This window comes from Onychostruthus taczanowskii, unplaced genomic scaffold (genome assembly GCF_017590055.1).
Source record: "Onychostruthus taczanowskii isolate IOZ18803 unplaced genomic scaffold, ASM1759005v1 scaffold13, whole genome shotgun sequence".
NCBI classification, from domain to species: Eukaryota; Metazoa; Chordata; class Aves; order Passeriformes; family Passeridae; genus Onychostruthus; species Onychostruthus taczanowskii.
Window position 1 is genome coordinate 4,888,378 of NW_024498462.1, and position 11,106 is coordinate 4,899,483.

General features: G+C 37.9%; 1 protein-coding gene across 1 annotated transcript in view; it reads left to right on the top strand.

The window, feature by feature from the left end:
* Positions 1–8,993, top strand: part of SMARCA1 (SWI/SNF related, matrix associated, actin dependent regulator of chromatin, subfamily a, member 1) — a 33,731-nt gene extending 24,738 nt beyond the window's left edge. Inside the window, exons 23-24 of the mRNA XM_041396739.1 lie at positions 4,071–4,181; positions 4,863–8,993. Coding sequence (XP_041252673.1) covers positions 4,071–4,181; positions 4,863–4,934 — 183 coding nt within the window. The 3' untranslated portion in view covers positions 4,935–8,993. The remainder of the gene's footprint in view (positions 1–4,070; positions 4,182–4,862) is intronic.
* Positions 8,994–11,106: the final 2,113 nt, after the last annotated feature.

The window sequence follows — 11,106 nt, forward strand, 5'->3', positions numbered from 1 at the left end:
AATAAAATACAAGGTTAATAGCAAGTAGACTAGTACTAAGAATTTTAGAGCAGAGCTATTCATTGTTAATTTGGTTATTAAGCAGGAATTGATAACACTAACAGAAGCTTTGGTGGTTGTAAATACTAAGGTATGTAGGTACCAACATCAGAATATGGGACTCTTTCAGTGATAGAAAGCTGTTGGATCTGCCCCAAAATTTTTGCTCAATTCTTTCTACTTGTTGTTTGTCTTCATTTCCTGACCTCTTGTCTGAAAGAATGTTCTTTCAGAGTTCTGGGTACTCTACTAACAATAAAGAAAACATAAAATATTTAAAATATGTATTTGAACAGGTGGGTATATTTGCTTTTCCCAGTACTACTAATAATTATGCAATACACTTTTTACTTGTTATTTCAGCAATTGAAGTGTTTCTGGATAGTGCAGCAGTTAGCCCTTAATTAAAAAGAATTACAAGTGTTTCTTAGTAAAATGTCTGCTTGAAGAAATATTGGGTTTTAAAATTATGTCCATAAAGAGAGAAGCCTGCAGTATTTAGCACATTTAGAAGTTTCTTTTAGGTTGTCTATGCAGGAATCCATTTAAATAAATCACAGAAATGGGTACTAGAAATTAAAAATGTAGCTCAGCGTTTAATATTAGTTGATATATAGTTGTCAGGGGTAGAGTTAAATATTCAATTTAAGTCTTGCAGATCCTTATGCTCAGTATACTTTTTTTTAACAGGGGATAGAAATCATTTGCTCAAGTGTAGAAATATGTTCTGTGGTGTCTTAGTGATGATACTGAGACACTGGGAATATAGTGAACCTCTTGGCTTAGGGTTTTCTTTTAAAATTCTATCCCTTAATAATTTTAGTTTTTCTGCTCCTACATGGTTGAAAAAGAATATTATGGAAATACAAACTTAAAACAATATTTCACTTTCAATGTGCATTTAATTTTCTGAAATGTTCTGAATTATCATAATCTGTATGTTTTAGTAATATAGCTGATACATTCTAATGTCCTGAGATTTGTGGAGGTGTTAATTTCTATGGGTCCATTTTGCCTAGTTTAGTGATTTTTTTTTTTTTTTGGGGAAGAAATGTGCTGGAAAATCATATGATAATAACAATGAATGAAGTATAAATACAAATATTTATAGAGGAGTAAATAAGTGAAAGTGGAGAAGTTTTCCTGAAATGCTGAAATTCACATGTGATCATTTAAACTCATATGAAACAAGATTAAAAGGGCAGCATAATTCAGAAAAGGGCTTAGCAAGAAAGCTTTGTGTTCTAACCACTAGATGTCTCTTGAATTCCATATAAATAGCTAATTTATCTTCCATCTTACTATTTCTGTTTGTTCTCCTGAAGATTTCTCTTTGAAAAACAAATCCTTCTTCATTTAATTATTTCAAAATCAAATGGTTTACCCAAAATGTAAATTCTTAAAGATACCATGAGTGCCTAAGGTTGTAATCTTTTTTTTTTTTTTTCTTTTTATTTAATTTCTGTCCATGCAGGAAGAATGCAAAATATCATGGCAGTAGTGAAGCATGTATCCGTTCTCTGAAGTCATAAATTATGCATATTCTCTTTTAGCTTTCTGCAAACATTCCCCAGTATAAGAGAAATGACTTCTTAGTAAATACAGGAATGCCCAGGCCTGTGGGCAGAGCTGAGGGAGCCTTTGCTCCCAAGTCAGCTTCTCTGCCTCCAGCCATGCGGAAGGCAATGGTTCAGTGCTCCCATCTTATTCATTGCAATCCAGGTCTTTATAGCTGTGAGGGGGTGAACAAAGTACATCTTCTCTCTTTCCATCCAAAAGAGAAGTATCAAGCCACACAGAATAAAAAGTCATCTCTGAAAGTGCAAGGCATTTTAAATAAGTATGTTTTTGTAGTACTAAAATGGAATGCAGCAGTCCATATTGAAATTTCAGTAGTGCAGGATTTATCACTCAGGTTGTTTTCCATGGATGATGTACAAGAAACCTGTGTGCATGTCACGTCTTACTGTCAACTGATTCTGTGATTCTCCAGAGAAAATTGTTCTTGAGTCCATCCTCTGTCCACAGCAGATGCTTTGGAGCAGTAGTCCATCTGGAAAGTCTAATCATGAACCTGAACACTTTATAAATGTATGTATTTATGCAAGCATTTGTCCCCAGGAAAGAGGAGGATCTTTGAGTGCTTTAGGCAAGTGGATCAAGGTTATTTCTTAGTCCTTTGAGATTAGTTGCTTGTTTTGAGTTTAACACAGTCCTGTTTCTCATATGCTAGAAAAAGTACAGATTATGATGATGAAGCAGCTTGTCATCACTCCTTACGTCAGCTCCTAAGTCTGAGTGCAATATACACAAATTTAAATAATGTAAAATACTTGGGGCATGTTGACAATCATCATTCTGTTTTGGTCTCGTTGCATCTCGGTTCATCTGTAGAGTGTAGGTTTTTGGGACAGAGGCTCTCTTTTGTTCTGTTTGGGGTTGCAGTATATATTGGGATGGCTTGAACTCAAGTTTGCTCAGAGTTGTTGCTTTTTTATCTATATGTTGTTGTTTGGGTGGAATTTGAGGGAGTTTAATGATTGAAGTGAGAGTATTGTAGCTCCAGAAGGACTGTCACATACCAGGGCACAAGCATGGCACCCTAATTCATGGTTTAACCTTGACTGGAGAGTGTGGGGTTATTGCTACAGGGATGTGATAAAAGTGACTTATTGCAGTACTCTGTTGGTGAAGCTACAAGCATGACACTGGAACATTTCTGGAGGGGACTTGTAAAGAAAAATGTCCTGAGGATTTTTTGGTGTGTTTGTCTGATGTAAAGAATTCAAGTGGTTGTAGGATTCTCTGTGTCCATTCTGAAGACACAGTTTTTGCCCAAGGCCATGGAGCATCCTTTGGAGAGGAATCAGTGGAAACTGTAGAACTTAGGCTGGTTAAGCTTGAGGGTTTGAATATCTCAAAGATGAGTCACATGCCTGCCTGTTGGGGAAGGTTCAGATCAGGAGAGCACCAAGGCTGTGTCTTCTCCATCACCATGATGGACCATGATGACTGAGGCAATATCCAGCTTACAGATGCTGAGAAAATAAAGACTAATTTCTGGGCAAAAGGGTCGCCTGTTCACTTCATTGCAAATGGACCCATTGTAGGTTAAGATACAAGCTACTAGGTAATTCTAGGATAGCCTATGTTTCAAAAATGTCTTCACTGAGTTTAGCAGAGATGAGACGTATTTTTTGGGCTTCTTTTACCTCAGAAGAGAGCTTCCTGCTTTGAACTGGAAAGAAAAACCCATGGAATCATGTTCTTAATAGCACATAGAATATACTGAATAATTGTAATAAAAATAGACACTGTTAAGTGTTTTGTAAGAGATCTTTTAAATGGGGTACAAGAAACTGTCCAAGTCAAGTGAGTTCTATTAAGCAAGCCAGCCATTAGTAACTGCAATGCAGATATTTTGAGTTGTATTGGAAATACTTCTTAATGTGTAAACAGCCTTATGGCATTTAGTCCTGATGGTTTGGAAGTCTTGATGCTAAAAGCATTTAGGGCATTTAGGGTCCTGTTTGAATAAAAATACAACAGTGAGTTTACAATTTAAGACTGAATAGATTGTTGGCCAATTTGCAGCTCTACTGTGTCTCTTCACAAAAACCCTCCCTAGTCTGTGTGCCAGAGAAAAGTGTTGCTTAAGATAGCTTTGCTTCCTTTTCTCTCTGCTTTAAAGATATACTTGAAGACCTCTTAGCTAAAATCTGGCATACTATGCTGGTAGGCTGTAATTTGCTTCATTAACCAAGATGAAAGATCACATCAGTCTTTGGAATGTCAGTTTGGAAGACAGAATCCTGAAAACTGCTTGTCAGGAGGACAGTAAATCCTTTCCTGTTTCTAAAGGTTACACTGAGGGAAAGACACACAATGGTAACTAAGCTAATGATTAGTATTATTGAATATTTTAGGAAAGTGTAAGTGCGTTGAAATTAAAGGATTTTGGACATACATGTGTAAGCAAGAGAAGTTGTATAATTTATACATTTAAAATTGGATGTGTTCTCTTTCCTTAGGAGTTTCAGAGACGCTGCAATACTCTCATATCATTAATAGAAAAAGAAAATATGGAAATTGAGGAAAAAGAAAGAGCTGAAAAGAAGAAAAGAGGAGCAAAAGTTACAGCAGTATGTTTAGCAGCACTTACTTTACTTCCAGTGGGGTAGAATTCAATTACATATTTTTTTAAAAATGTAAAAGATAATTGTAGGCACTGATTGCATTAGTAGAAACCATGAGGTGAGAGATTAAACTGAAATATTTGTCTATTCACGCTCGCTTAGATTTGCTTAGGTAGGTATTCCCAATGCATAGTGTTTGAGGGCTTTTTTTTTTGAGAAGTCTTTTGTTTAAGTAGCAGAGGAAGACTCTTTTTAGAAAGCAGCACTGCCTACTTTTTGCCTACTTACGTACATCGCGTGTTGCTTCAGTTTCTTCTCAGAGATTTTTTCCTCCCCTGCATAGTAGTTGCTGGAAGAAGAAATGAAAGTGCTTCTTTTATTTTGAAGGGTTGTCATCTTTAGAACAGAATTGTGTACAAGTCAAGATCTTTTCATCCAATTGATGGTATGTGTGGTGCCTGCGCCACTGAGACCATGTAATGACTTTAAGGGTATAAAAAGGGTAGGAGAATTAAATGTGTACATCAGGGATTAATGTTTGCCTTTGCATTATATCCTGCAAAGGTGAACTGAAATCTAGAATGCATTGGGGTCCTACATTCCCTTCTGAATAGTCAGTTATGTATTTACACTTTTTTTTTTTGTAATGCCACTGTTTGTTAAATTTTACTTATTTTTTCTCTTTAGTCACAGAAGAGAAAAGCAGATTTGGCTGCTGAGAACTCTGGAAAAAAAGATGCTAAGAAAGCGAAGTCGTGAACCTGAAAACTGAATGCTAAATATGAAACTGCCACTTTCTTCACTCCATCTATGTGTATTAATTGCCAACTTGTTTGTATTCATGGTACTCTTCCCCAAGTCCCATGCTTTAATTTTGCAAATTTTGTATCCTTTACAATGCCTTTCTTTACCTAAAATGTGTAGCTTTATATCTTACGCATTCCAGTATTTTTGTGTACTGTATTTTGTGAGTTTCATGTCTTTGGCAAAATTCACTCAGTCCTTGGTTTTTTGAAGCTTGTGCTGAGGTTTTAGCTTTTATATGTTTTATATGCTGCTGCTTTGAAAGAAAACCTAGATTCTATAGCTGTATTATTGTTGTTTCATATTTTAAATTTATATGGCTGTTGGAAAATAAACTGACTTAATTATTTGAAGAGAAATATACTTCACCTTTGTTTTCCCTATCCTCTCTCCCTTATTTGCATAGCTACGTTTAGAGAGAATGTTAAAGTTTGTATAATTGTGCCTTCATCATCAATCAGATTTTTTTCAGAGGAGTACTTAGACAGGATCAGGAGCATGAAAGAACAAAATCTAATTAGACTGACATCCTTGTTTGCTCTCTGCATTAAATGGACATTTTCTCTGAAATGTTCAGAAGGAAACCCAGCAAATAGAGACCTTTTGTTTTTCTTTATCAGTGATTTCTGCTGGGCTACGTGCTTTAACACAGAGCGAGGTGTTCCTCAGAATGGCCTCTAGATGAAAACTTTTCTATGCCTCATAAAAGGAAGCTCACAGCTTCTGGTTGTTTAAGTAGCAAACAAAATAGTTCACTCTCTGGTTGGTAGGCTCTTCAGCTCTGCTGCCTTATGCTGAAAGATCTTTGTTGCTCTAATTATCTCTGCTAAAGTTCTTCTTTTACCTTTTATTCAACATGTCAGTCAGAAGCAATGGGGATATGTTATGGAGTGCTCCTTTTTAGTGTTTCTATTTTAATGAAGGGATGAAAGTGTTGGATGTATGATTTTTTGACTTTGCAAGAATGGCCTTTATTAAGCAGATTCACAGTTCCTGCTCACTTTGGAGTCTGCCTTTCCCAGATCAGTAGAACAGTGGCTGTGACATCTGATGTTTTACTTTAATGTTCTGTCTCTGATCTGGTGTTTAGTACAGACCTTGCTACAGTGAGACATGCCCTCATAATGTCAGGTCTAGATTAATGCAGTGTGCTTTACATGGTACTTCCCTTGAAGACTACTTGTAAACTTCTTCTAGTGCAGTTTGCTTCCTTCAGTGGTTTGAGGTGTTTTGAAGAAACCTCTTTACTCTTTGTATTTTGTGCTTTGCATTGGCTACCTTCTGTGTTTGTAAAACATAGGACTTTATAAAATAAAGTTCTTGAGCTCTGTTCATATTCTTCTATGTCATTTAAAATATATTGGTATGTCTTTGAAGTTTTCTGGGATTAGTATCTCTAAGTTTGATGAGGTATTTCCAGCTTTTTTCATAGTGTCTGTTAAAAGTTTGGGGCAAAATGGGTGTGATAATTGGTTGAGCATTTCAAAAGATAATTCAAAATATTAGATTCTGTATTTTGGAATGTAGTTTTGTCCAGGGACCACACTAATTATTTCACTGGGCTTCTATTTGTAAGACTTGGTATTTGTCTGTTGAACTTCATCTGATGAGTTGAGAAGTACATCTGATAATGATGGGGCACAACTTCCAGGCAGGAGATCGGTCACAGGAGTCAGAGCATGCTCTTAAGTGAGTGTGCAGCCCAGGTGGGATAGGTGTGCTCAGGAGGAAGCATGTCTCCTCAGAATGTGGTATTGGAGCAGTTAACATCCTGCTTTATCCTTGGGAGGACATCCCATGTAATTATGGAAAAAGGCTGTGCAGCTACATGCATATGTAACCACAAACCCTGGAAGCATTGCTGTTAATAGAGAGAGGAAGATGCCTTATTTACGTTTGCATTTTGGCTCATGTGCCACTCACTAAGTTTATGGCCTGAAATGATAAAAACAAGTTAAAGAGATGGGGAATAAAGGCTGAAAGAGCCAGTTGAAATGTTTATGGAATTACATGGCTAGGCCTAGAGCTTATTCTATTGCTTCTATTTAGCATTGGATGAATATTTTAATGTTTTAAGTCTTGAAATAAGTGTATTCTGGTTTTGTTTATGGTAGATTAGCTTTGTTTGACTTGCATGTTTTTGTGTATGCAGTTTCTCTGTGTTGCAAAGTGTGTGGAGTCTTAAAATGGTAATATCTCAACATGTTGTTTTATGCAGATTTTTTGGTTTGAGTTACCACTTGAGTTAATGTTCTTTCTTCTCAATGACTTGATACACAAACCATATAGCAAAAGATCATGCAATCGTTCTTTCAGATATTACCCCTTGATCAGACAGCTTCTCTGAAGAATGATAGATTCTCCCAGGAACTATCTGTTACCTCTTGCAGTCTGCAGTCCCCAGTTAAACTGAATGGGCTGTTGAACAACAGTCCTTGAGAGCATTTGGACACTATGCACCAGCTCCTAGCAGACTGAGCCTTCCCATCCATCATGTCCTACAGTGATAACTAAAGAAAATTGCTAACAGCTGCTGGTCAGGATTAAAGGAAAATGGATCTTTCTTTTCCCTTTTTCATTCTTCCAGTTGCCAATACCCACACAGTGTGTGCCTAGCAGTATCTTAAATTATATGCTGCTATGACTCAAAATTAGGTGACAGAAATGAAAGAATCTACTTTTTTTTTGACTGCTATTTTCTTAGGTGAGGAATACTGTCTGTAAGAAATTAGTAAGTGCTGAATGTAATGTGACAAAACTTCTGAAAATTTTGAGCCTTTAGGCAATTTTAGAGTTGCCAAAAATGCTGCGAGATAAAACATTTTGAAAGCTAATTTAGTTCCTTTTCAGTGGACAACTAAAATTTGATTGTGTAAACATCAGGCTTGAAGAAAGTCACTGAGCACCTCTGACTCACCAGGCAGTGCACGTAACGTCCTGGGAGAGGTCACAGCAATTGTGGTGGTTTCCTTTTCACATATTCATTATTTCCAACTTATTAGTCCTTCTATTTTGAGTTATGTTAGTGATGACCCAAAAAACTAATGCTGCTAGCCACCTTAATTGTTTTTAATTTGTTTGCTACAATGACACAGAGAAGAAATGAACTTTCTTCTTGCTGGTAATATTAGACCATCTTTAGATGCTGGTTTGCACAAGTGGTGTTACTATAGTAAAATATTAAGTAAGAGATTTTTTTTCTTGTAGATTAGCATTGCTGTTTGATTTAGTGCTAATGTTGGTTAGGGTTTAAAAAAAAGCATCTATCTCTCTTTGAGATGAGCAAGGAGTATACAGAAATTAATCAGAATCTAAGTGTGTGATGATGATGCCAAACTGATTTTTGCTTTTATATATTCCTCATACATGTAGCTTTGTAGCTATATGAAGGATATATAAAAGCAAAAGTTAGTTTGGCATCAATGGAAGTAACTTTGTTGTGCAGTGCCTGCAGGTGCTGCTGTGTCACAGGCACTCTCTGTACATGCCTCCTGCACATTCAGTAGGGGGATGGAATACTTTCAGTGATGAGAATAAATGCCAAAGTGTTACAGGTTGATAAAAGGTGGAGTTTTGCAGTCAGTACCAGTTTATGTGAATGCAAAATGATGAGGTTGGTGCACACATTGGCACTGGTGATGCTGGAAGGGATTGATCACCAGCTGTAGTTCTGATCTGACTAAAGAGAGGTTGACAATTGTTACATTTGACTTAATTTTATCTGGTCCACACATACTCCAAGCATGTATGTAAATATGTTCGTGGCTGATAGTTCTAATGTTTGATATGTTCTTTTTCTGAAAGACTTAAACTTAGTTTGCATATTTTGAAATGTAATGTACTCTTTAATTGCATTTGCATGGTATCCATACCTTCATGAGAGCCTTAAAAGGAGTAAGATTTGCTGCCTCAAAGGTATGTCGGTGTCATGTTGTTCAAGAGGACTTCTGAACTTTTTCAATCTGGGATTTGTTTCTTAAGTTGTACATATATGAAAATAAAAGTTAATATGAACCTCATGTCTTTTGGTCATTCTGGTACACAGGAGTCTGTTACTTGGATACTTTCAAGATGGTTTGATTTGGTTTTCTTGCTCTTACGCCTCCCATAACCTTCAGGCCGTGGTGGCTGGATGTAAGGGGGGTGTGTGGCTGTTCCACATGTGCTTTCAAATTATAGTTTCCTGTAATCTAAAACTATACTAGCAGCACCTATGTTTTTGTGACAGCCTTGCCTGTGTTCTCTTATTACAATGTTACACAATGTATGTTGATCCTGTATTAAAGTGTGTTGCTGGTTCCCTTTTATTTCATACCTCTGGTGTGTTCCTAAAATGAAACACTTTGGAGCCTAAGTCCAGCTGCCACAGTGGTAGGAAGCATGAATTTTGTTGCAGTTGTTGATCACTAGTAGTCTTGCTAGGTACTGTGCTGGGAGAGGTGCATGCCCTAAATGACTGCTCATTCTTTTTCCTCAAGATAACAAAAAAAAGACAGGCTGGAGAACCAATTTCTCTGGTGTTGGCTGGTAGCAATTCTGTCTGCTCCACGGTGAACTTTTGCTAGACCTCACTCTTTTGCAGGTGAGGCAGCTAGACCAGGATGGAGGAGCTGGGAAAAGATGTGTTGTTCCACCTTATGTGGTCTTTAGTAACAGCCAAAACAATTTTTGGGTTCACTCCAAGAGCTGTGGTTCTTCCAGATAGCTTTGCTATCTGGAGATGGCAAGACAACAGGTTGCCAGTTGTTAGTGTAACCTGCTTTAAGTCCTGACTGGTGTTGGGATGGAAGGGGGGTGAAGTCAGGAGCAGGAAGATGCACAGGTATGTCATGTGCTCTTAGCTGGGACTGAGCCCTTGCTTCTAGGCCTTATTTCAAATCCTGCTGGGCCAGTTAACATCATGGGTATTTCCATGTTTTTATGGCTCCTTGGAAGGCTGTCCAAACTAACAGATGGGGTGCCTGGCACAGTGCCCCATCCCTCTGCAAGCCCTGCTCTCACAGCAGGCTCCCCATCCAACATTTGAAATGGGAGCAAAAAGGCTGAATCCTGGAAAAAATTGCATGTGCTGGGCTGAGAAAATCTGTGTGTAATTAACGGCAGATTGATGGCTAAATCTATCTATTTTTATTGCTAGTAAATGGAAATGGAAGGTAAAGCCAGTGTAACTTGCTGCTGAGTGATGGAGGTCGGAAGGCGCCGGAGCTGTCTGTGTGCCTGTGTGGAGCACAGCTGCTGAGGGCGCTGCTGCCCGGGCTTTGCTCCTCTGCCTTTCCTGCCTGCCCTGCTCCCTGTTGTTACCCCTTCAGGCCCCAGGTGGTGGTGTTGGATTTGACAGGAGGGAATGTGGAGCTGGAGAAGCTCCATGCACTGTGGACAAGGCCAGTGGTGTGGCAGTACTGAGGTGCTCTGTGCAATTCCTTCCTTTCCTTGACAGGCTGTAGCCCAGCTGTCTCCCCAGAGCTGCCATTCCTTTCCAAACACACAAACTTCCTGGCTGGCTGGTTAGTTGCCATGTAAGAGGTGATTTGAGGAGGTCTTCCCATCCAGAAGTTGCATCATGTTTAACTTAAGAGGCCTCTATCGAAGTTTAAACTGAGCTATAGTTAATGTGACACTCGATGTGACACAGAGCCAGCCTGCAAGGTCTGTGTTGGCTTTGTGCTAGAGCACATTCAGTGGCTGCTTGAAGGCAGGTATGTCTGCACCACAAAAAGCAGGACTTTTCTTTGGGGACTTACTGTTAAAATTATGTTGCTGTAATTAAAAAAAAGCCAAACTAAAAACCCCTACCCTTTCAAAGTGTGTCAGCATTAATTTATGGCTTCTATACATACATATCTCTGAAATAATTTTACTTATTTATGTTACAAAGGGTTGATTAATGTTACGTGACTGAACATGTGGAAGAGGTACAAGAAATTTCTTTTTCTTAAGTGTCAGCCTTGGAGACTCAGCATTTTCTTTCAATATTCAAAAAGAAATTTAATTTTAGCTTTTTGTGATACTCACTGGTAATTAACTGCTCCATGTACTGCATCTTATTATGCTATGGGCCTGAAGATTTTCTGTTGGAAACGAAAATCGATTTCAACAAATTCAGTTGTTGCCATCTTATTAGGTTATG